This window comes from Aulostomus chinensis, chromosome 17, assembly GCF_037954235.1.
Source record: "Aulostomus chinensis isolate RoL2024-O1b breed Wild chromosome 17, RoL_Achi_v1.0, whole genome shotgun sequence".
NCBI lineage: Eukaryota > Metazoa > Chordata > Actinopteri > Syngnathiformes > Aulostomidae > Aulostomus > Aulostomus chinensis.
In genome coordinates, this window is record NC_141336.1 from 2,515,790 (window position 1) to 2,540,988 (window position 25,199).

Consider the following 25,199-nt stretch of genomic DNA (forward strand, 5'->3'; position numbering starts at 1 on the left):
GCTGTAAGTTGTTCCCACACTGGTTGATTAGCAGCTGTTTATTCATAAAAATGTGAGTGACTCAAATCTTGTGGCACCAAATCATTGAATTCCAGAAGTTGTAGCCACAAATGAGTCAAAGAGTGGAAACTGGAAACCAAAGGAGTTACTGAAAGACTTCCAGGTGAAATGAAGACAGGAAGTGTCTCGTGTGACGTTCTGAACTGATCTGATCATGGGAACGGGCGCGTGTGTTCGCAGAGTCCCTCCTGTCTCTGGTTCTCATCCAGCTCCTCAACTCTTAACCAAGACAACATGGCATCCAGAAGAGGAGGACAGGAGGAGTCAGGAGAAGCCAAGAAAAGATGGCGGTGGCGCAGAGAGAGAATCCTCAACACTGATTCAGCATCAGGTGTCTGTGCCACGGAACCGCGTAGCTCTGCACACGCCCCTGCAGTGATTCACCTTCTTCGCAGTAAAAATATCGCTTCATTACGGAGGTGGGACAAGAAATAAAAGCTGTCAATCACAAGGGCGAATCAAATGCTGTCACCCTGAGACACCCTCCCCCGCGTCAGTCATACTGATCACATGGTCCAGTTACTACTGTAGGAAATGATTGGCAGATTTATGGCAGGCAGGTATGTTGGACTACAAATGTGTGACGGCTGCAGGTCCTCTCAGGCGTGCGGCGGCGTTCTCCAGACTCAGGGGTCAGCTGCCGATGGCTGGGATGAGCTGGTTGAAGCCTGCTGCCAGAATCATCCTGGTCTCTCGACCAAGTCTCATGGTGATCAGATGTGCTGTCTCCAACTGGAACCTGCAACTGATGGTTCTGGTTTGGTGGTGAGTCACGTAGCAGTCAGAGCTAGCTTAGTTGCTCCGGCTAGCTACGACTCGTCCTTCTGCTCCACCTCGTTCTCCACCTCCAGGAACTGAAGGAGCTCTCGGAGGCCCTTGACCACTGACTGGCGGCAGGTCCATCCAGCTGCCTGCTCCAGAGCAGTACTGGTACTACTAAATTGGAAGTAACGATCCCACTGAGCCGTTCGGCCCCATTTGGTATTTCATTTCCTTCAGCCACGCCCACAATGTGGTGGACCACATCTCAGTGGACGACGTGTGTCTCAAGACCCCAAGCTTGAGAACCCCTGAATGAAACCTCAGCTTATGTCCAGTGTCTACTGTCTCAGTTTTGAGTAAAAGAGTTGTGTCGCCCGTAGGCGCCGCCCAGCCAGACACTCACACTGAAAGGAAATGCTGGTTTATTACTGATTAAAGCCAGACAGATGCTACCTACCCCGTCAGCCGCCCCTCCAAAATAAAATTATCAACATTTTCAGTCTTTATACAGTATAAACACAGTTTTCCCACCAATAAACAACAACGAACAGTCCAGGCAGAGAAAGTGTGCAGACCTCAAAGTGCAGAGGCGGGCGGTGGCGGCGGCGTGTGAAGGAGCGGGAGCCAGGACCAGGAGAGTGCTACAAATCTTCAGACGAGGGCTGAGCGGGTTACAAAAGTCATGCAAGTCAACCGTCGGACACGTCGTCTGATTGGACGTCAGCCTGACAACCGACGGCAGCAACAGCTAAAACATACATTCATTACTTAAGACTTCCTCCACGACAAAGTCTGGAATCTGCTTCCTGCTGGACGGCCCGCACACATCTGACAACAACACGCCATTCAAGCGCACAAATCAATCGCATCTCTTAACTTAAATGACTGTCACTTCCTGTCAGGCGGGTGTTTGATGACAAGGTGACGTCCATCCACTGTTAAAGTGCTGCACTTTTGTGACCTTGCTTTATGTTTACTTCATATATTTTTTAATACGTGGAAGACAAACAGCAGATGAGACTCAAAACTGTGATGACAGTAATTCTTCAACTGTTCAGACAGGAAACAACAACAAAAAAAGAGCAGTGGAAGAGTCGAGTCAGCAGTTGAAATGAAACCCTCAAACGTTACATGCTGTTCAACTCCCGGTGGCTGCCAGCAACACGGACAACAACATGGCAGACTTGGCTGTAAGTACAATCAGAGAGTCACAGAAGGCGTTAACAGTACTCCTGCCGAGGCTATGTGGCGTATCGAGCTGTGGTTGAGGCTGACCGTGTTACGAGGGAGAGAACCACACACACAAGAACCGACGACGGAGGAGGGGAACCCTCTCTATCTGTCCACACTCCATTTCCCTGCGAGTGAGGGGCAGCGACAGAAATATCAGAGTCCCTGTTGAGCCACCTGCTGCCTCTCTCACACACACACACACACACACACACACAGAAAATGTTTGCTTTCTGACGGAGTCCCGTTGCACTCGGTGAGTCCAGCGGAGCAACGACCCGGGGTCACAACACCTCTGGACACAAGCGTCCAATCAGTACCAGCCGCGCTCTGTAGATGAGGTTGGACTCTGTGGCCGCCGGGCGTTGATGTGAGGAGTCCACCGGGAGGGGGGGTCTTTGATCAGTCATCGCGGAGAGGAGGTGTTACTGCTCAGTGGGACAGACGTTCCGGTCTTTGCAACAAAAGTAATGCACCACCACGCCGTTGGGATACCTGGCGAACGCACTGAGAGAAACAAACAGAGGTGTTAGACGTGACTCAACATCTGGAGGGGTGGACTATGACTCTGAGGGGCAGATGTGGGCACGTGGCTCGTCCGTCTGCTCCATGGCTGAAGCTGTGCTACACGCGAGCGCGTCACCGCCCTCTCGTCACCATGACAGCCTCCACCACTCAGGATCAGTCATTCTCAGGCGCGCCTGAAGGGAAGGTCAGCTTCCTCCTCCTGACGCGTGCCTTCACGCCTCAGAAATCACCAGTGGTGCTGAACGATTATCTTTCTTTTAATCAAATTTCTTACCGTGTTTTCTGCAAGAATTCTAAATCCAAGTAAAAAGCCATCTGTTTTTGGTCGAGGGAACACACGATGGTGCCAACTTCCTGTTGGACTACAGAAATGAGCGCGCAACTACAGTACGTGACGGGAGCCGAGACACAACAGAGCCTCGCAGTTATTTAGGGATTCTGTTCCGTTTCAGGTTGCGGTACAGAAGACAGGCTGCGCTGTGACCTGCGCGCAGGGATGAGGTGATAAGAAGACGACGAGACAAAGGAAAGTTACTTTTAACACGCGACAAAACGCTTCTTCCACCGTGCGAGTTGCTGGCTCTGCTCTCACCCTTAGTTGGAGCATGCGTCACCCTGAGGAGGAGCAGGAGTCTGGACGGGCACTGCATCAAAGTGACGCCTTTACTCTGACGATGGCGCCAACGTGTCAGCATATCTGCTCCCGAGCGTCATCGTGTTGAGGGAGGAGCCCAGCTCCTCGCTGGCGGGAGACTCACCTGTTCCCGATCTTCTTCTTGCAGACCCTGCAGGTCTTCTCCTCGGTGATGACACATTTGACCTGCTGGTGGAAGATGCGCTCCTCCTGCACCTGAAACACAAAACATCCAAACTCTTTGTCCAACAGCTGAATCATAACTTGAGTGTGAACTGCTCAGATTACCCATGAATCATTTCAGTCTTTGAACAAACAAATGTCAAGTATCTGCTTGTTTCACACTCCTGAGTACCAGGATTCCTTTGGTCATTTATGACAGGAAGTGAAGTCTTTGTCTGTTGGATGAACAGAAGAAGCCCTTTGAACGGGTCAGGGAGAATTTGTCTGATTCCTTGACATTTCACAGACCACGCAATTCATTGATTACCTGTGAAAATAACCAGCAGGGGGGGCAGCATGGCCAGAGGTAGAGTGGCCGTCTAGCAACCGATGACCAAGTACCCTTGAGCAACTGAGCCCCTAATGCTCCTGATGGCCCTGGGATGGAAAATCAGTTTCTGTCACTGATGCTGGTTTGTGTGTCCGGTTCTACCAGGAAGGTCCGTCAGAGGGACACCACTTGCGGCGGGGAGATGCTGGGTCAGGAACCACTGAGCCAGATTCTTACGTGATGCATTTATGGAATTACTGTCCTATTGTGCTGCCATCAGCGAGCACGTCGTCTCAAACATGCTCACATATTCCTCCCAGTTGGAGACTAACAGCTTCACCCCGAGGAGCTTCAGAGAACGCCCACTCGGCGGAATGTCAGATGTGGTTCTGCAGCTGAAGCTGCTCTCTGACCTCAACAGAAGGAAGCCTACAACATCCCTACTGGAATAATAAAGTAGCACATGATCTGATTATGTAAGAGGGCAGTGGAGATGATTCTCTGACTCCAGCCTATCTGTATGATCCGATGTGTCCAGGACTCACCCTGAGGAACTCGGCCTGCAGCAGACTCTTCAGGACCTGGTTGCAGCGTTTCCTCTGGGCCTTCTCCTCCAGGACGCTCTCCAGGAAGACCCGGATCTCTCGGATCTGAGTGTTGGCTGGGAGCAGATTGATGGCCTGCAAACAACAAAACTTGTCAACACCAACTTTAAGGACAGTTGCACTTCTGCCCTTCTGAGAGAGAAGCCTGTTGGGCTAAGAGGAACAGTGTGATGGCCTCTGCAGGAGCAGCGGCGACCTTCACGCGGCGGTCAAACACTGTTGCTCCCAAGAAAAACACTCGTTGTGAAGTCATCCACATTCATTAGACTCACTAGTAAACTCACATTACTCATTAATCATTTAAAAGTCATAATATTAAATTAAAATACAGCTGCGAGCAGCGCCCAAGCGCATCGTGTTTATGTTATGTAAGTTCAGACCAAGTTCAGGACGAGGTGAACACACACGAGGGCGGCGAGCTCACGGGAGGCTACGACGCCGTCAGGACAACATCAACTTTGATAAGGACCTGCGAGTGTGTTCACGAGCCGCCGATCAGTCGGCGGTGCCGGTGGTAACGCTGAACTTGTGCCAGTGAACAGAGATAGAACCAGAATTTGGACCGAACTCAACAACTTCAGAATGGAGTTCCAGTCAGACGGGTTGTTTCAGCTCCTGGATGATCGGAGTGGATTGCTGGAACGCTGATTCCCACAATCCCAACAGTTCCAGGACAGAACCACTTTAGTGCAGCAGCGCAGAACCACGTCAGTGCGGCAGCGCAGAACCACTTCAGTGCGGCAGCGCAGAACCACTTCAGTGCGGCAGCAGCGCAGAACCACTTCAGTGCGGCAGCAGCGCAGAACCACTTCAGTGCGGCAGCAGCGCAGAACCACTTCAGTGCGGCAGCACAGAACCACGTCAGTGCGGCAGCACAGAACCACTTCAGTGCGGCAGCACAGAACCACTTCAGTGCGGCAGCACAGAACCACTTCAGTGCGGCAGCAGCACAGAACCACGTCAGTGCGGCAGCACAGAACCACGTCAGTGCGGCAGCACAGAACCACGTCAGTGCGGCAGCACAGAACCACTTCAGTGCGGCAGCAGCACAGAACCACTTCAGTGCGGCAGCACAGAACCACTTCAGTGCGGCAGCACAGAACCACGTCAGTGCGGCAGCAGCACAGAACCACTTCAGTGCGGCAGCACAGAACCACTTCAGTGCGGCAGCACAGAACCACGTCAGTGCGGCAGCACAGAACCACTTCAGTGCGGCAGCAGCACAGAACCACTTCAGTGCGGCAGCACAGAACCACTTCAGTGCGGCAGCAGCGCAGAACCACGTCAGTGCGGCAGCAGCGCAGAACCACTTCAGTGTGGCAGCACAGAACCACTTCAGTGCGGCAGCACAGACAGCAACCTGACAGGCAGCGACAGCAGAACATGTGGCAGCAGATGCTGCTGCTCTGCAGCTGCCAGGCTTTTCCTCTGGAGGCCACAGAGGAACAACCATTAATCCGAGTTTGCAGGGTCATGCTAGCTCATACTGGGCCGCTCCAGGTCGTCTGTGGTGGGGGGCACACCTCACGCTACACTATTTTTCACGTTCCTTTTTGAAGTTGGAAATTGACTTTTGACTGCGTTACGTTTGCCACTTGTAGCTTGTTACAAATATCCAGGTCTGATGGATGTGGAGGTTGCGTGTCGGGGGTTGCGAGGAGAGCCTCTGACATCAGCTGCTGCCTGAGCGTCGCTCTGCTGCTTTTCTCTACAACGTTACATAATGAAGTTAAAGGTCGAGTTCTTTCCCGTCGGATGCAACAGCGCTGGGACCTTCATCTACATGCAGCGCCTCCGATCACCTCTGATCGATGACTGAGGGCAGCGCGTGATGCACAGATGCTCTGTGTGGAAGCCGTTTCCCGTTTATCCTGACGAACGAGCAGCAACCCTGCGAGTTCGCTGCCGTTTGATTCACAAAACCAAATTCCTGTGAAACTGAAACTTCTTGTTTTCGGTGTATTCAGTCTCTGGGGGTGGCCAAGGTCTGGATCAACACTTGCATCTCAGGACAGATGGCTTGTGTGACATCAGAGATGTATTTCCTGGCACTTTTTTCGCATCATCATTTATTGTTGGAAAAATACCAGGAGGTTTAGTGTTCTATCAATCTTTATCGGCAACTTTATAATGGCAACATACAGAAGGACGCTGAAAAAACAGCCGCCGGGTTGGAGGGCGGTGGTCATCATCCGTGATGCTGTCAGGTTCAGTTTGAAGTCTCACTTTGTTCCCGTTTGAGCACAATAGTGGCGGGTTTGAATCAGAGCGGGAAGAACAGAGGTAACGCGTCTTTGAGGAAACACATCGTGTGTCTGCTATTCCTTCAACTGCTCAGAAAAATTAAAATTTGAACATTTAGGATTGAATGACGAGACAAACCTCCATCTACTGAATGTGTGATTCCATAAAAAGCCAGGGAACAAGCGCCTCAGCTGCCGTGTGGGAAGACGATGATGTCAGCTGAACTGAAGCTGGAGGCAGCTCCCGTTTGTCAATATTTGATTACATAAAGCCAACAACAACATCTAACTTGGGGTGACGTTACGTAACCCCCCGTTCTTTGCTAACACAGGGAGGTCTTTCCCTCTGGGAATCTCCTCCATCCTCCTGCTCTACAGAAGCTCTAATCACACCACAACTGGGGGGGTGGGCTCGCCTCCCCCACTCACAGTTGACGAGCCCCACCCAGAGCATTGAGACTGGCTTGTGAGCGTGTGTGTGTGTGTGTGGGGGGGGTGTTACCCGTGTTCAATGTTTCTCTGTGGGAGATGTAGTTCACTACTGGATTGCAAAAGATCGCGGTGCCCCAACCAAAGCTGACCCGGGTGGAGGGTTACCATGCCGACACCGAGGCTTCAGACACTGAAGCTGAATGCGCCAAAAACAGCCCACAGACGTCCAAGCTTGCTTCACACAGGTGTGGGGCGCAGCCCAGCTCACCTCCACAAGAATATCCTGCAGTGACAGTGGCCTGAGAACACCAGCCAGTAGGAGGCCCTGGAAGGAGCCCTCAAGCCCTGGGGGAGCTGCTAGCCCCTGAGGAGGGGGGGCTAGTAACTTCCTCCACAGCCCAGAGGAAGGCCTGCCCTTATGAGGGGCGACAGCTCATCATGTGTTGCACTCAGCCAGGTGTCATTGGAGCCTCTGTAGGAGGTCACACTGAGTGATTCCAAAGTGAAACAGAAAGAGAACTTTGAAGAAACCTCCACTGTTACATATCAACAAAACGGGATTCTGAAACAGGAGAGAGAGAGAGAGGGAGAGCGGGAAAAAAGACCAAGAAAGCAAATTGGCTTTTGTCTTTAGTTCTGCTCAAGCTTTGAGAAGTCTTGTCATTCTTCAGTTGCTCTCGGTGAGGCGGCGTCTGGGAGGGAAGCCAGAGGAAATGAAAGAGGGGATCCAATGAGCGAGTGGAGGGAGGCTGAGTGGCACAGCGAGGCAAGCTGGAGCTCTCCGCTCTGCGGGATCTAGACCTAAACACTCGCGTAAACCTGCCAGGCCCCGCTCAAGATGCAAGAAATGTGACATGTCTGAGGATGCATGCAGAGCAGCAGAGCCTCTCTCTCTCTCTCTCTCACTCACACACGGTTAAACCCACATTGTCGTTTTTCAAGTGTCCAACACGCTAGTTTTTCATATATACATCTTTAAAGTGACAGAGTGGAGGCGTTTCAGAGAGCACGACTGTTCCTTTATGATAAGACGAGGACAGGAAGAAGGTATCCTCCTGGATGTGGACTGAAACTCGGAACCCCGCAGCTTCATCAATCACTCGTCCCCGCGTTCCCCTGCTCTACCTGACAGCGTTACAAGGCACATTTGGTTTTATGGAAGCAAATTCAAGCACTTTTAAGCAGTGCTGCGGCTGAGGAATCCATATTCTAAAATGATCAGTCGTTTATGAGCTTTTCTATCGATGCCAGAGCAAATAGACTCATAATATCATTTGTTTATATCGCACTCTCAATATTGAAGTCAATAACTGCAATACAACTTTGTCGCCAAATCATGCAGAACTACTTTCAAGACAACTGAGACAAAACTCTTGACGCCTTCATCATGTAAATTGTTACAATAAAGGCAACTGCTAAACCTGCAGCACCCAGACTGAGTCGGCATCTCTGGAGGACGGTTCTGAGAGGGAGAAGCTCCAGTAACTTCGGAGTTCGACACAAGTCCTCTCATCTCCGCCAGCCTCCTCAGCAGGACCTGATAGCTCACACTGCACAAGACTAATTGCCCCTGAGGGAACGCTCCAGGAGATCTTCTCCTCCACTTTCAGGGGTTTTAAATTATTCTAGGGCTCACAACCCCACATCCATCCCCTCACTAGCATTGGAGAGGAACCTGTTCGTGTGGCTTTCATCGACTCTGACAAATGAAGAAAGTGCCGCGAGGGCATAAATCTGCCGAGGCGAACCCAGTCGCTTTTCTCCTTGGACTCCCATTTCAATTTAAGAGGCGATGAGATAATATTTGGATTTTGCATCAAGAAGCAGACTAATGCCTGGTGGGGGTAATAAAATCCAGCAAATACCAAATGTTAGTCATAACAATATCAGGTGTAATGGAGTTTGGGTTGTTGCTTTTTAATCGTACTTTCTTATGGAAGTATTTATTCATTTTCGGGACATTCTGTCAAATATCCTCGCGTGTTTCGCGACAATAACGTCCTGCAGGATTAATGAGATAAGAACCTCAGAGAGTCTTGGCGGCTCGTCACAAGGGAAGAAAAGGTCTGAGGAACAAAATAGGTCATGAGCCAGTTTGGAGCTGAGCAGCTTCTGTTCACTTCAATTAAGTCTTCGCTGCTTTGGTTGTGGTGCAGACAGCCGAAGCAAACGTGAAGGCAATGATATCTATGAGGCAATGCAGACACCTCCCAAGGGGGATCGGCACCCTGCTAGAGATCTTTTTTGGTGTCTCTCTTATCAAACGAGGAGCAGCTTGATTTCCCTCGATGGTGCGGAAACTTCTCATCCCACTTTAAAAACAAACTCAATCAAACCCTTGAAGAAGTTTTGCTCCTGAGTCACTGATTTCATTTCCCACCAAATGCCAAATGGCTAATTTGGAGTGGCTGTGCATCATCGTTAATCATGTTACTTCATCTCATTTTAATCAAGCAGACTAAGACATCTTGTCTTAATTATGGTAAAGAAGAAGCTAATAATGCACCCAAACCTGCTCTCTGATTTAATGAGCAGTTTGAAATGGTTTCTTCTCCGTGCAGTCACCACACGTCGCCAAAGCAGAACACTTGGTTCACAATTCGCCTCGGTGAGGAGTGCAGTGCTGGGCTGCTGCCGTTTACCTTGGTGGTGTTGAGCTTGCTGTGGTGCAGCTCCAGGACCTGCAGGGCGGCCTGGAGGTTGGCCTGAGGCTCTGACAGCTCCATCTTGATGGGCCCCAGGCAGTGAACGTCAGGAGGTGACAGGTACATCCGCAACAGAGAGAGATACACCTGCAGAGGACCAGCGCAGCTGTCAGCACTTCACCCGCTTCAGAACCCTTTTACAGCAAAGCTAAGGTTGGGAACTCTGACACGTAAATGAGTGTCTGTTCCATTCAAGCCAGGAGTTCATCAAGCTGATCACCGCCAGGTGAATCTCTCCGTATCTGACGTTCGAGCGTTTACATCGTGCGTTCGGGCTGGCATTTCCCCAAGAGCACACCTGAACGGATGCAGCTGGGAAGATGGCGGTGAAAACCTCAGGGGAAGCGTCAAGGAAATGTTTTTTAATGGATTCGCCAGATAAAATAAAAACTCTGTTCAGATGAAAGTCCAGACACGTAAACCGCTGGAACGGAGAGCAAACACGGATGCCGCGTCACTGCTCGTGGGCAGGCTGGTAAGCAGGAAACCTCTGAGTAGCTTGTGTAGCTCCAACAGTTACTCCACCTGTATGATGGACGTGTGTCTTGTGACCGTGGAACAGTCGACTACTCCTTCTTCTTCTTCTTCTTTGCTGGGCTGCAAGTGTGCAATGATAGCAAACTAGCAGTTTTACGAAACCACTGATTGGAGAAAATTGGTAAGAGTTGTGTCTCAGAGTGAAAAAAAACAAAAACCCAGCGACTTTTGACCTAGAAAAATGCAGTTTACACGACCTGACGCATGGCACCGAGGTCTCTAACCGCTGGATTATTCCAACGTCCAACCCTTCTGTTACACTTAAAAAAAGTTCAATACTTGACCTTTCATAGCTGTCAAAAACACGTCAACCAGAGCATAAAGAACAAACGGAGAGACGCAAAATATCCAGACGATGATGAGCAACTACATCACTCCCAGCTGGATATCAAGATACAGTTTTTAAAGTAGGAAATAAAAATAAACCAGACCACAAATGCTTGGATAAATAACAATAAATTATTGGACAGGAAATTGGATCGAATAAGAAACCTCACTATGAAAGAAACTAATAGTAATAAGAATCTAATAAGTTTCTGGTCAGGCGGCATCTCAGAGACACCATCAGCTGCCATCCCGGCCGTCGGTGCTGATGCCATGAATATCAAACACTCAGAACACAAGTCTCTAATCAAATAGAGACACAACAAAGTCATTAAAAGTGGGAAAGGGATCATTAAAACCACTTACATCTTTATTTCCTTCGACTAGACTGTTGTAATGGCGGTGACAGTATCTGTGGAGCAGACAGAAGCTTCTCATTATCAACTCATCTGTCTTGGCTACGGACCTACAATTCTTCAGGTATCTGGTAGAAGAGGTGCATCAATGAACATCAACCCTCCTTCTCCTGCCACTATTTCATCATCTCAAACAGAAAAAGCTGATTGTCACGTGACCAACACGAGGCTCTGCTCTTCCTTCTCAATGAACAGCAGAGGCGGCCTGCGGTGGGCGTGGCGTACTCACTCCTCGGCCATGCAGGTGTCCTTCAGGATGTGCACGTAGATGAAAAGCGCCTGCTCGTGTTTGCCCATCCGACCTAGAAGCAGCGCTCGCTCCTCCAGCAGGCCTTGGAAACAGAAAACCAGGTCAAAAGCTGCAAGTTACACCCTGCAGTAAAAACACGACTTGTCCAACCCGAGGGAAACCCTGCCCAACCTTTTCCTAGAGACGAGCGCACACGTAGATGAGGCGTGTCTTCATGTCTCTGACACTAAACAAAAACAACTCATTTCAAATCCAAGATGTTCACATTCAGGGTCTCCAGGATTTCGAGGAACATTTTCATGTCCATTCATTCTCTGAAAAATCTGCTGACACACACTCCTAAATCCGCCAGAGTTCATTCAGACATAATTCATGACACGCTTTGTGATTCCACACGACATGAACATTTATTCAATCAAATCGATATTTACCAAAGGAGGGTTTGTTTTTATCCGGTCGCTCTTAACGGAACCACATAAACTCTGATATCCAGGTATTTGTAAACTTTTCTGTGATTTTTCTGGCTTTTATTCATTTTTCACAAACTTTTCCTGGCCTTGAAAAAGCTTTTTAATCAAATTCCATGACTTCTCCAGGTGCCAAGCCCGAGTGTAACCGCTGCACCGTCGCATCCTTGCTTGCACGTGCAAAGCAAACAGAGAAGACATTTGTACGTGCAAGCGTGATCCTCACCATCGAAGGGAAAGTCACTGATGAGCCTGGCTGGTTCGTAGCTGGTAGAAATATCCAGGAAGGACAGCAGCTTGTTCCTGAACTCTCCCAGCTCGCCCTTCTCCTTCCCCGCAGCAACCGCCGCCACTCCTGCAACAGCACAGACGCCACACTTCCTTCAGCTGACACCATCAGACACACAGCGGTGTCATTTATCAATGATCCGCAACCCTTTAGATGATCGACTGAAACCTGATGCTCGATTAATTTGCCTTCTGCGACAATCAAGCTACAATTTTTTTCCAGGGTTCTGGGCTGATGACATCACCCTGTGAACAGTTTGCCATGCGGAGCAAAAGCTTAAATGAATCACATTTATATTAATTTGGCTGCGACTATGATCGTTTTAATTGTTGACTGCCAAGTTATTTCAAATAAATTAATAACGCCAACATCCAAACAAAACTGAAAAATGCAGATGAGAACAACCCAGAACCCCAGATGACGCTGGCAGCCCTGTTCTTACACCGGAAACCCAGAAAACACGCCACTCAGAGGAAAGCATCAAATTCTCCTCCCACTTGAGAAGTTGAAGGAACAAATGGTTGCCACTTCTGCAAAAAAATAGATGAACGAAAATCACTTCAATGATCAACAGGAGAAAGAGTAGACGATTCATTCTGAAACCGTTGGTTATCGTGGCAGGACGACATGCAGGGTTTAACTCTTTTTAATTTCATTCTTGAATAAATGTGCGCGTGCTGATTTATTGGCCACTTTGAAGCAACAAAGAATTCACTTATGTTGCAATGTCTGAAGTGGACGCGTCCAGCAGCCGTGTCCCTGCCCCGCCGGGGAAGTCTGATATTCCCTCTGCTCTCCCTGAGACTCTCTCTTATCTCAGTTTGTGATCTCTCTAAGTCCTGCAGCTGTAATGATGAAGCTTGCCAGCACAAAGATCCATCGCTAGTGGGGAAAAAAAAAAAGAAAAATTCCAGGAAGATCCTCAAAGAGGTTTTCTACCAATCTTTTCTTCAAGTCAAGAGGAGATCCTGGTGAGACAGAAGCTCTCGCTCACGCGCGTCTTTCCCAGTCCGCTGTCGTGACCCCGACACGTCCGAGTCTGCTGGCGTCAAATACTCAGTTTACCGGCATGATAAAGAAAAGAGCAGCGACAGCGTCGACTACCAGGGAGTCGATGAGCTACGGCCCCAGTAGGCTTGCTGAACATTTTGTGGATATTCAACAGAGAAGATCATCGTGTAAAATATTGTTCATAATTGCAGTTTCATTGCTCGTGACAATTAAAAAATGTCAACAGGTTACTTCCTAGAATCAGCACCTCTGATATGTCACATACACACAGTACTACTACTGTACTGTGTAAAACTATAAAACTACTGAATACATTTTGGATTTTAGACACATTAAGGTGAGGCCAGAAATGAAGAACATCTTCACCACTGCATTTATAACCACGACTGTACACAAAAGTTGCTGGCGGTGAAGCTGAAAGGCGGTTCAATATTTACATTTCCAGTGTAGAGGATCCACTCCCTCTGAACTACATCTCAACAGCCCAGATTCTGCTCAACATAACCCACGACATGTGGCGAGGCAATAAAGCTAAATTCAAAATGATTCCATTTGTTTCTTGTTCCGTGTTTATTGAGTCGACGGAGTGAACGTTAACGGGCATCCCTGCGAGCTCCGGCGCTCAGGTGGGCTTTGAAAGGCCCTTACAGAGGGTGATGGATGGACTCGTTAAGAAGTCCAGACGCAGGCTTTATTCAGAGAGACGTTTTTCTGGATGAAGAAGCAAGAACAAATTGAATCCATATGCGATGACATAATCTCATAAACATCTATGATAAATGAGGAATAACTAGAGCAGAGCTGGTCGGGGCCGGCTTCTCATGAACGGGCTCGTTCAGTTCTGCTAATGAGTATACATACATCATTCTTTTTTTGATTGTTCTATTAATCTATCAGCTAAATTATTGATCTATGTAAGGACGGCTATTTATTACTTAACTAATAAGAGGAATGTACCCAAAATGAACATCAGAAACATCTCAGAAGAATGAACACACGTTCACAATGTTGCTTTTCATGCTCTTCTCAAAAACTGCTCATCACAATTACATCAAAGTCCACACTGCACTTCCTCCAATCGCCTGAAAAACGTCTGCTGACTTTAAAGTGAAACAGTTATGAAGAGAACACACACACACACACACACACACACACACACACACACACACACACACACACACACACACACAAACCCCTTTCTTTAGGAGCGAGAAAGTTCATCTTTTAACAGTGAATCGATTTTCAAAGATGGAGGCTCATTTTGTGAGGAGGCCTGTGTGATTCCAAGAAGCCAGCATCCCTGAATCATGGGAGGAAGCTTCAGGGTCGTATTGACCTGCGTGTGACAGGGCTGGAGGACACTCACATTTCAAGCTCTTCTCTTAGTTTCTAGCTTCCCTTTGCATGGATTTAACTGAAACCCGAGTGTCTGACCAAATCTCTGATCGCTCTGTCTCTTTGAAAACAACAAAATAAGACCATAATGGAGGCTCGGAGGCCTCACACTGCTCGCATCGACCAGCGCCAAGTTAGGGGGCAGCCCTCATCAGTTACAACATCAGTTACAACATCAGTTACAACTTCAGACCCAGCGAACACTCAAGTCTTACTCCTACCTTCTGGCAGCGAGTTGAGGTACTGCTTCATGAGGCCTTGAACCCTCTCCAGGTAGAGCTGGATCAGCACGTTGTGAAACTCGGGGCCCTTCTCATCCCAAATGTAGATGATGTGCTCCAAATACGGGATGGCGAGCTCCTTAAAGCCTTCCTTCAGGAAGTTCAGTACCTTGTCTCTTGGCAAAGTCTCCACCTCGGTCAGGTCCTCGGTGAAGATCTGAACACAAGATGATTACCAGCAGATCAGAACATCTGCTCCGAGAGCATTCAGAAACCCGGAGTCACGTTTCTGCTCTTCATGATGACTTTCACTGTGACAGGCCTGAAATTTCTCTGTCATGGGACTAAAAACAAGGACCATGGGTGGAGGTTACATCATATGATCAAAAAAGAAAAGAACAAAAATGATTAACAAAACAATAAAATCAAACATATCAAGAAAAGCCCACCTTCAGTCCGTCTTCAGGACAGATCTTCAGTACCCAGGGAGAAAATTCAAAGATTATCCCCAGATTCTCCACTCCTGTGAGCGAGGAAGAGATGAACAGTTGTTTTGCACATTTATACCAATCATGTTTTTGTATTTCTCCTGTGGATAAAACAGGCAATTCTTCCTTATTTTATTGACCCTTATTGTAAACATTTTACTGTTAAATCCAGCGCTACGTACATCAGGGGGGCCAAAACTTTTTTTTGCCTTGCTGGGGAAAAAAACACCCTCATTAAAAGGTTGGGCTGCAGGCCAACAGCAAACTCATTTTGTGTTGGAAAAATAACTTTTGTCTTTGTGACACGTTCCCTGGTGCCTTTTCTTTTTTCCTCGTGAGCTGAACTGCCGCCCTGCGTGAAAGTTCCTGCTGCCTAAATGAATCATGAGGAAAACTTTGGATATTAGGGATCCGATAGCATGGTCAACTCACAAAAAGAAAACAGCATTTATAGTGATGTACTTATATATTCCCCAACATGCTTTTAAATAACAATTAACTTTTTCTGAATCATTGGGCCGATTTGAATGAATTCACTTGTCTGCCTTCTGCATCTGGCTGGCCAAAACAAAGCTTATGGTGAGCCGAATTTGGCCCCGGGCCCCACTTTAGGAAGCCTTGGTTCATACAGTTTTAAAACATCTTTCTGACTACAAAGTAAATCAATTAATCTAAAGAAACGCTTCCATGAATTCCCTGGAGGCGTTGCAGAGATATCAAGAAAACGGCACATACGGCCGGAGAGACAACCTGAAATCACGACAGCTTTTGGCCTCATGGAGGCGTAACGACTACCAGAGCCATCATTACCTTCAAGGTGATGGATTTCTGCCGAGTTCCCAGTAAGAACAGAACGCATCTTGTCATCACTGTCATCTATTTATGGATTTACACAGTAACTAATGACACATGGAACAAAAACACAATCTCACATCGGATCTGTTCTGAACATGTGAGCTCCTGTAGACTTGAACATGCGACATCCACCATCCATCACTGTGACTGTTTTTCTTAGAGGTTTTTCCCAAAATCCTCCCAGCAAATGTAGCCTCTCTGGTGAGATGACAACAGTGGCGCTAAGTCAAAACACATCTGAGTTGGCTGCCGATGCTCACCCAGCCTCTGGAGGTACTGCACTGTTCGCTCATGGCCCTTGAGTGGAGAGTTGGCCTTGGTGGACTGATCCAGCAGCACCTGCAGGGCTGTGAATGTGGAGTAAAGGGAGGGAGGAAGGGGAAAGGGGGGGAGGGGTAGCAAGAACAAATGTGTGATTAGTCTGGGTGACGGAAAGAAGCAAGATGTCATCTCGAGTGAGCGCTGCATTACATAATTTCTCCATCGACAGAAATTGGATGAAGCACATGCACAGTTGGTTTGAGTTGGCAGTGGGAAGGAGGAACAGACTCCAGCAGCATGACATCACATGCACAAGTTGCAAAAGTGAGATTAAAACCAGACACGCTCACAGTGAGAAAAGCCCAGAATTTGACACAAAATACAGCCAGAAACCAAACAACATTAAGGCAGCCCTGATCCATGAGGCTGATGGGTGGAGATCAACTGAGAGCAGCTGCCTGTACCTGGAACACACCTTTGACACAGGCCCTTAACTGGCAGCTGCTGGAGGTCAACATAACGGGACAATCAAGCCCACAAAGGCTCTTCAATTTCAAAGAGGAGGTAATGAGGAGGCCGCTGACGAGGGCCGATGGTAGGTCTAACATTTAGTAAGCGCTCATTTGCATAATGAACCCCGAGTTTGACGTTGAGACAAAGAGAAATTGGGAGCAGATGTTTGTGTTGTGTTGTTTTGTGTTCAGTTGTCATGCGGAGGCCTGCCACAGATGAACCGCAAATGTAGCTGAATTCTGATAGCAATCATTATCTAGTTCAGTGGTTCTCAACCTGGGAGTCCGAGTCCCAGGAGGGCTGTGAGATGATTTCTGGTTGTGTGGTGCTGCGCCTGCTGCAGATACAATCTGTCTCAGATTCTGTTGAATGTATGAGACTCGACCTATGAAGCGAGTATAAAACCATTTAAACTGCAATTTAATCCACCGAGGCTTCTGAGGGCGCAGCGCTGCAGGGTTGGATCGTTACATGTGAACAGACCGCTTGCCTCACGGTTATCTAAATGCATTTCTGTGAATATCAACTTCCCCCACGTAACTCCGGTCCGCAGCTTGATGATAATTTCTCTAAACTTGATTAGTGAGCGACTCCTAATACATTTTCCTTGGAAAAGCCAGCGAATGCGTGGAGAATTTTACCCTTCAATACACATTACAGACGCAGCGGAGAGACAAATGTACTTTCGTGTGGTCTTGTGTGTGTTGACGATAACGCGCAGCGACACGCTCAGAGATGGACTTTGCTCCGTCAAAGGAAAGTCATCACTGAATCAAACAATACTGAGAATGTGAGAGACAACTGAGGTTTTTCTGTGTTTTTATTTACAGAGCAACAAACCAGATCCGACTTGGCAGGTCCTGCTATTTATATTTGGCCTGGGAGCTGAGCTGACAAACAAAATAGACCTCAGTCTCACCCAATATGTCACTGTTAAGGAAAAAGCCTTTTTTAGTATGCGGTGAGTGTGGCTGGGAGCGTCCCATAGTACTGTCATCCGTCCATCAAACAGCTTCCAAGGTGTGGAGTGCAGCTCACCAGGAAGCATCAGGCCAGTGGCCATCTACAACAACTGGGCTAAGAATCAACCCACAGCTGGTATTTCTTCAACACTTGATGAGAACCGTGTGTTTTAATGTGACTGTTTGAGATTATCATTGAGTTTATGAACATACTTTTAAATATGACATGTTTTCATCAGACGACACGATGCCGTTCCTGGACATGAATTCAAACCCTTGGGCTTTCCTCAGAACGCAATCAGTGGTCCTCCTCCTTGTTGTTATCTCTCTTCAACAGTGTTTTCTGCTTTCTGCAGTGACTGTAACACAATCATTCAGAAAGAATGTACTTCATCTTCCCCCTGAACCCCAGAGAGTGAGATACGCAATTGTTTTTCTGGGGCTGGAGGTGAATAAATCTTTGCTATTACAAATGAAAGATTAAATCCCAAATCACAAATAATCAAATGGAATCTAAACAGTTTCTGCCAGGAAAAACAGTTCAGTGCATATGAACAATTTAGAAGAGGGCACTGATACATTTTTGAGACAGAGCAAGATGAAAATACAAAATCCCTTTTCAGGCAGAAGAGATGACACCATTTTATTCTGCTGGCAACACTTTTTTGGGTGAAAATTGAAGGTTTAAAAAAGTATAAATAATGTCTTTAGCAGGGCAACGTTTCAGATTAAAAAAATCTTTGGCTTGTTTTTTCTAAAAGACAAAAATAGTGTTTTAATCACTTCAAAATTACCAGCTGAATTTTTAAATCACCTCACATTTGGACCTGTTTGGATAGTCCTATTAGGAGGGTGCGCGCGCGTGTGTGTGTGTGTGTGTGTGTGCGCGCGCGCGCTATGTTTGAATGCTCTGTGCTCCTCCAGGGACGCTGGGAGTTGTCAGATTGGGAACCCCTGATTTAGACCGCTGACATTCTGAAGAAGGAAACGCCGTCTTGTTCGGAGGAACCAGCTGAGACAGTATTTGTTTTATTTAATTGCAGGGAGACTGTTGGGTGAGCTCAACTGACTTCTAGCAAGACGGGCATGCTGGGAAACCATAAGTTTGTCTCAACGGAAACCCAAAATAATGGAAATTTTCCAGGGCCAACTGAGTCGGAAATTAAAAAGAAGAGAATAAAGCAAAACAATATGGACTGGATGTCCATTCCTTGGCATGTTCCAGGCAAAACAAATCATTCAAGATGTTTGACACACACCAAATACATCTCTATGGGCTTTAAGACATTTTCAGACATTGTTGCGTGAATGTGTTCTTCCGCTTAAACAGAGGACATGGGCTGATTAGGCGGTGACGCAGGAAAGGAATGTGCAGGCCAGACCACTTCTGAATGTGGTGTCACTGCTTGTACACCTGAACCCCTGAGCTGACCACTCGTGATCAGACATTCACAAATTCAAAAGAAAAGAAGGTTCAGCTTTAGGTTTGCTCCCAGCACCGGCTGTACAGCCAGCTGCTAGACTCTAGACGAACGTGCCTCGTAAAAACCTCCTTCTGCAGCTGACACTTGATGTTTTAACACTGTTTATGACTTAATTCTACATTAAACAGTGGGAGGCAACAGGCCCTTACCTTTCTGGTGCAGGCCCTTCTTCTCATAGAGAATAATGAGCTCACTGTACTTGTGGGCCTTCTTCAGGACGTACTCGCTCTCCTCAATGTGGCAGTGGTTATTCTCCAGTCGGAGGAGGGGAGACACCAAGGCCACGTTCGTCTGAGCAGAGGGATCACACAGAGTCAGTGCCACACTTTTCCAAACTTTAATCAGCCCAGTGCTTTACAGTTGAGCTTGTTTCACCCAAGAAGCTGACGTCACCATTTAGTTCGCCCTCCCAGCTACACAATGTGTTTGTAATTTAAACAATCTAGCGCAGGCTCTTGGCACTCCCAGGCACCCGCTATCTCTAAGCGTGTCCAGGCTCTCCTTCAGCATCCTCTGGTCCCTCCCTGAGAGCCCCTCTGAGTCGATAGTTCTCACTGCACCTCCTAAGGGAAGCACCTGGTTGCATTTTTGCTGGATGCACAAACAACCCAACTGGCTTTTTTCTCTACAGTGAGAAGAACCAGAAAGGCTTTGAGGTCCATCCAGACTGTTGTGTTCCTCAAGCAAACCCCGACCATCCTTTTGGAAGCTTCCTCGGCTTGTTTGGATGTGCTGTCCCATGTGTAATTCCAACACACGTTACTGCTTGACTAAACACAAGCATAAAACAGAAATATCCTGGTAAATGGAATATTTTTCTTTGTTGCCCAGGCATCTCGATCCTGAATCAAAACAAGACTTGCTTTTATTGGAGCCATAAATCTAAATATCTTGGATCCTCACATCAACATGCTTTCAACTCATTCTGTTTCAGTTACTTCAAAGTAAACCGACCAAAGAGCGGCCATGCTAAGGACCCACTTGGCTGAGTGAAAGATATTGTTAATGGGCTCATTTTGTGTTTGAGTTTAGAAACTCATAAAATCACTCTAAAAACCCTTGAAGAGCCGATCAAACTTTCATCAAGAAATAGAAATATTTAATTTCGGTTCCTTACTTGGTTACAGGCATGAAATGAGTCATATACTTAAAAGTAAGAATGATAAAACAACGGAGCGGCCTTACATGCAGGTAACATTTGAGCAGGGTGGTATCTATGATCTGTAGGAGTTTCTTGCGACTTTTAATAGTGGGCGTGCCCTCCATGAGCGGAGACGTGGTGGAGGGGTCCGAGTCGTTCAGTTGCTTCACCAGATGGCTGCGTTTCTGAGAGGAAGAAAGTGTGGATATGCAGTAAGGACAACAAATGTACACCAGCGAGAGTCACGGCCACATTTTTCCTGTGTTTAGTTAGAAATAAAAGGCAGAAGACGTAGATTTGGAAATCCTGCGTTGTGGTTGTATGTAATTATAGGCTCTGACCTGGCATTTAGACTGTGAATTGAGGCTTTTCAACAGGTGATTTCTGTACCTGCCATAGAAAAGTCTTCCGAGCAGCAGTTTGTGTTCCGCGTGAGAAAATTTCCTTCATGGACTCCTGACACGTTGCATTCACAAGAATGTGATGGGTTTCACGTCACAGAACATTTACCACCCAAATAATTTCACCAGGTGGACGTTTGTGCCAAATCTGAAGCGATTCGCTCAACGTGCTTATGGATCGACGCGCTGCCATTCAGCCGTGTGGCCAACATGAAAACATGAGACATCCAGTCCTCTGCTGTGCAGCGTGAAGGAGGAACAAACCTGGGTGAGGTAATCGATGAGAGCCAGGTGGGCCTTCTCCAGCTCGACCCCGGACAGAGTGGGCAGAGGGTTGGGATAGTGCAACTGTTTGCGGTAGTCTGACGGCAGCAGGTCCGGGTAGAGCCCGATCACATGGGTGGGATCTGCAGAGCGTTGCATGGGAATGTTGTTAAATTGTCTTCCATGTACGACACATCACTCATCTAAGTCCTTGTTCAAACAGAGAGAGTTTATAGAGCAAAGTTTATATTCCAGAGGAAACTCAGAGATGAAAAAGGTGACAATGGCTCCCTGTAGACCAGAGGTCAAGAGAAGAGAGAGGGAAAAAGGAATAAACATGACATCAGGCTGTCCTGGATAAATGAGGGTCACGAGGGTCGAATGAGACAACCAGTTAGGGACAAATTGGATTACTTTACCCAAGATGCCAAGCCTCCAACAGGGTGTTATATATTTACTTTCCAGAAGTCTGAGGTAGCTGGCGCTTAACGTGAAACAATGTGCGACTGGTTTCAAATAATAAATAAGGAATGAAGTTGGTGTCGAGTTTCATGCTGGTTTAAGTCTGGTTCTGTTTCACAAATGAGAAAGAAGAGAGAAATCCCTGAAGAAGGTGGGAGTCCTACCTGTGCCCAGTTTAGCAAAAACCTGCATGGAGTCATCGAATCTCTTCTGACAAAACAGGTTGAAGGCATAGAGGTTCTGGATGTGGTGTATCTGCTGCTTCTTATCGCCATCGGCATCGTCCTTCATCTTCTGGCAGAACAAAACAAACAAACAAGCAAACAAACAAACAGAACCATCAAAATAAAGCAGAGTCTGATCAGAACGTTTGCTTCCAGAGATGTAAAACACACCACATGAAGAAGTTCTGAAGGATAGAAAATGCCCCTGAACGCCAGATCGCGAGGTAGGCTGACCACCAAAACAAAGCCACCAGCATTTCTACGCAGTGCTGCGGACGCGTTGATGAAGGCACAATGGAAGCCTCAGGAATGTAGTAACAAGGTTTCCAAGGGAATGGAGGTGTCCTGCTACTCACCGCCAGCTGAAGAGCCAGTTCAAACTGCTTGTCCTGAAGAAGCTGCCGGATCTGAGTGGCTATTGACACGGGCACCAGGCGCCACACAAAGTGGTTGCTGGCAACATACACAATATTTGGCCTGTGGAAGGACAGAGGGCAAAAGAAGGTAGCAGCAGTCGTCTTTACCTCAAACAGTGCAGAACAGGACGAGCAAATGTAAGTTATCAAACGCGTTCACTGCCATTTTCTTGGTGGACGAATGAAAACAGAGAAACCGAATCAGAATTCCTCTTTACAGGAGCCGCAGACGTGGAGTTAAAGGTTCCACCTCTTCACACAGGACAAGGTATCGGGGCTGCGAATCAAGAGTAAGAACAACCAGCGGAACAATCGGATGACGTGACGATCCAGAGAACAAGCTCACCCTGCTGAGGTGATGAAACGAGGTCTCTGCAGCTCCACGCTCTGCACCAGCAGCCTCGGCTCGAAGGTCCGGATCTCCACGTACCGCGGCAGAACGGCTATGATGTAGGGAGGCTGGTGCTCTGGGGATATTTGAGAAGATGCAATGTGTGTCACACAGTTATGTACATCAGCCAAAACCAATTACTGGTCTGTTTGTGACGCAAGAATATTACAAATATTCTGGTTTCTGTTTATAACATTCCTGTACAGGCAATTACAACAACAATTTAATTATCAATGAACTATTCACTCATATGTAATAAAACAATGAGATAATTGGACAAATATCTCATTCCAGTGAATAAGACCTTAAACATGTTGATGCCCTGCAACTGAGATCAATTTCATTATTAATCAAATCAATTGTTATTTTGTACAATAATTATTCCTGCAGCCTGAAAAAGAGAGGCCGGGATCTTTCAACTGGCACCTCAGCGGCATCTAGCGTCGCCCCAGCGGCATCTAGCGTCGCCCCAGCGGCATCTAGCGTCGCCTCAGCGGCATCTAGCGTCGCCCCAGCGGCATCTAGCGTCAGCACAAATTATGGCATCTGGTGCACAGGCTCGTTTTCAGAATGGTCAACAGTCAAATTATTTTTTAGTAACTTGATTGGGAATTGTCAACATACAGAGTGATGTAATAAGCCTACATTATAATCACATGAATACCCGCGAGACCATAAAAAAGCATTTTAAATAATGAGGAACCACCTATTACTTTTCTATTTTCCCTTAATTTCACATACTTAATTCCATCACGATTTAGTCCATTTACAAAAATAAGTTAATTAGTGTATGAGCTTTTCCTCAAATTTGCTCATATTTGCTCTTTTCAATGGGCCAAATTACAACCTTTTAAGTTGAATTAATTCTATAAAACGTAGGGAGACAAAAGTAAAACGTGTTTTCTCATCTTTTACTCTGGTTTCCATTTTATTTTCTCACCGTTACACTCGTATGTACGTGATTACGAAGTATCAATGGATTATTGAGTATGTTGATAATTCATTATCAAGTTAAAAAAAAGCAGCTTTGATTTACACCTGACCACAAAAACATTACATCAAGCAGGTCCCAGTTGTGAAGTGAACCGGATGCCATGCCTGGCGCCAGGTGCCTCTGAGGTGCCGTTGGTGCGTCGTTGAGATGCTGCTGCCAGGAGAAGGATCTCTGGCTCATTGGAGAAAAATGCAGTAAATGTCAAAAATATCCATTTCAGGTTGCAGTCGTTGGTTGTCTGGTTTTGTCTGAACGACAGAAAACCCAAAGTTGAATGGTTTACCTTTCTAGAATCGTATGGAGACCAGGATTTATTTGTATTTGGGGAAACTGGAGTCATGAACTTGCTGTTGACTGGCTAATAACTACTGTTTAAGAGCAGGTGCCTCTGCTGTGTTTATGAAGCGAAGACCTTGAGGGTCACTGGACCTCCAGCAGGACCTCCAGCAGGACCTGCTATTAGGACAGAGTCAACTCTGGGGCTCCACAGGGAGAGCCTGGGCCCTGATCAGCTCCAATGATCAGTCAGATATATTCTACACATCTGATACATGCCAAAGCCACAATGTTGACTCCATCAAAATGAGGAAATTGCAAACTGTATGAAACACTGCTTGGAGGCTTCATTTCCCCTTTGCATGATTCCGTTCTGCATTCCAATGAGCACGGAATGAAAACAATGCATGACCTTTGCGACAAAATGCATGAGCAACACCTGCAGAGTCTTTGTCAAGGGATAGAAAAGCTGATCTAGTCTGAAACCGTGTTTCCTCTTCTAAAATCAGCCCTGCAGCTATACACAAATAGACAGCATTGGAAAAAAAAAAAAGAAATACCGAACAGATATCATTGCTCAGAGTTAATATATTCATGTACGTCCTTGCAGATTATTCACCAACAACAGCCGAGTCCCCAAAAACCTGAAGGATGCAGTAAAAGCACACAGACACTGAACTGTTAGGACAGCAGCCACAGAATCCAGGAAGAGCGCCAGCACTGCTAGTGGTGAGGAAAGGAAGAAGACACGCAACATCTTCATTCCATACTGTACACGTCTGAAGCATTCTGGGAACCCAGGAACTAGGGTCAGTGTTTCAGGGTTCCGGTGTAGCCAGCAGCTCTTCGGCTCAGGACTTCCTTGTTGCGTCTGCCACTCTGTGTTTACAGTCCGTATGGCAACTTGAGACATTTGCATGGAGTGTAAAGTCCCCATTATAATCACATCAGTGATGACTATTAATCCAGAATCTCTGTCTCATCTCATTTTGTGGAAATGCCAGTGGTCACCTCCACGACGCTGTGACTACAGTGACTGCGGCAGTCGGTCCGGCTCATTCAAGGAACGTTAATCTTCCGTTGGACACAATCTTTCACAGATCCGTGTGGCAAAAAAAACAACAAGCGAACAGATGAGCCATCACATCACCTGAGTGGCGTACAGCCCTGGAAACTGGATCATTTAACCAACATGTGGGTCAAGACTCAACCACACCTGGAGGATCAGGGACACTCCATTCAAGGTAGATTACTCAGGACGGGGGGTACAAATGCCACCCCTCAACAGAGGAGCAAGTCTTTGTTGACACTTCACACCTACAGCGCTGTCCTTCACAAAAACAACCACCACCATTTACATTTGTCTGACTGTCGCCAGCAGCACTGGCGGACCATCCGTGACCTTCATCACCACACTTGATATTCCCCTCCAGCCAGCCTGGATAAGAAGTGAACCATTTACATC

The 25,199-nt window shown here is 47.1% G+C and overlaps 1 protein-coding gene across 2 annotated transcripts in view; it reads right to left on the minus strand.

Annotated features, from left to right (window-relative positions):
• Positions 1 to 1,227: 1,227 nt before the first annotated feature.
• Positions 1,228 to 25,199, minus strand: part of vps39 (VPS39 subunit of HOPS complex) — a 30,376-nt gene continuing 6,404 nt past the window's right edge. The window contains exons 9-24 of one of the 2 annotated variants that reach the window (XM_086183062.1): positions 22,420 to 22,540; positions 22,014 to 22,134; positions 21,598 to 21,724; positions 20,972 to 21,114; positions 20,351 to 20,491; positions 19,315 to 19,456; positions 16,206 to 16,292; positions 15,052 to 15,125; positions 14,603 to 14,819; positions 11,913 to 12,041; positions 11,199 to 11,301; positions 10,920 to 10,965; positions 9,630 to 9,779; positions 4,253 to 4,387; positions 3,339 to 3,430; positions 1,228 to 2,559 (exon numbers count right to left, since the gene is read on the minus strand). In XM_086183062.1, coding sequence (XP_086039188.1) covers positions 2,478 to 2,559; positions 3,339 to 3,430; positions 4,253 to 4,387; positions 9,630 to 9,779; positions 10,920 to 10,965; positions 11,199 to 11,301; positions 11,913 to 12,041; positions 14,603 to 14,819; positions 15,052 to 15,125; positions 16,206 to 16,292; positions 19,315 to 19,456; positions 20,351 to 20,491; positions 20,972 to 21,114; positions 21,598 to 21,724; positions 22,014 to 22,134; positions 22,420 to 22,540 — 1,910 coding nt within the window. In that variant the 3' untranslated portion in view covers positions 1,228 to 2,477. Of the gene's footprint in view, positions 2,560 to 3,338; positions 3,431 to 4,252; positions 4,388 to 9,629; positions 9,780 to 10,919; positions 10,966 to 11,198; positions 11,302 to 11,912; positions 12,042 to 14,602; positions 14,820 to 15,051; positions 15,126 to 16,205; positions 16,293 to 19,314; positions 19,457 to 20,350; positions 20,492 to 20,971; positions 21,115 to 21,597; positions 21,728 to 22,013; positions 22,135 to 22,419; positions 22,541 to 25,199 lie in introns of both variants that reach the window. The other variant, XM_086183061.1, reaches the window with a different exon arrangement.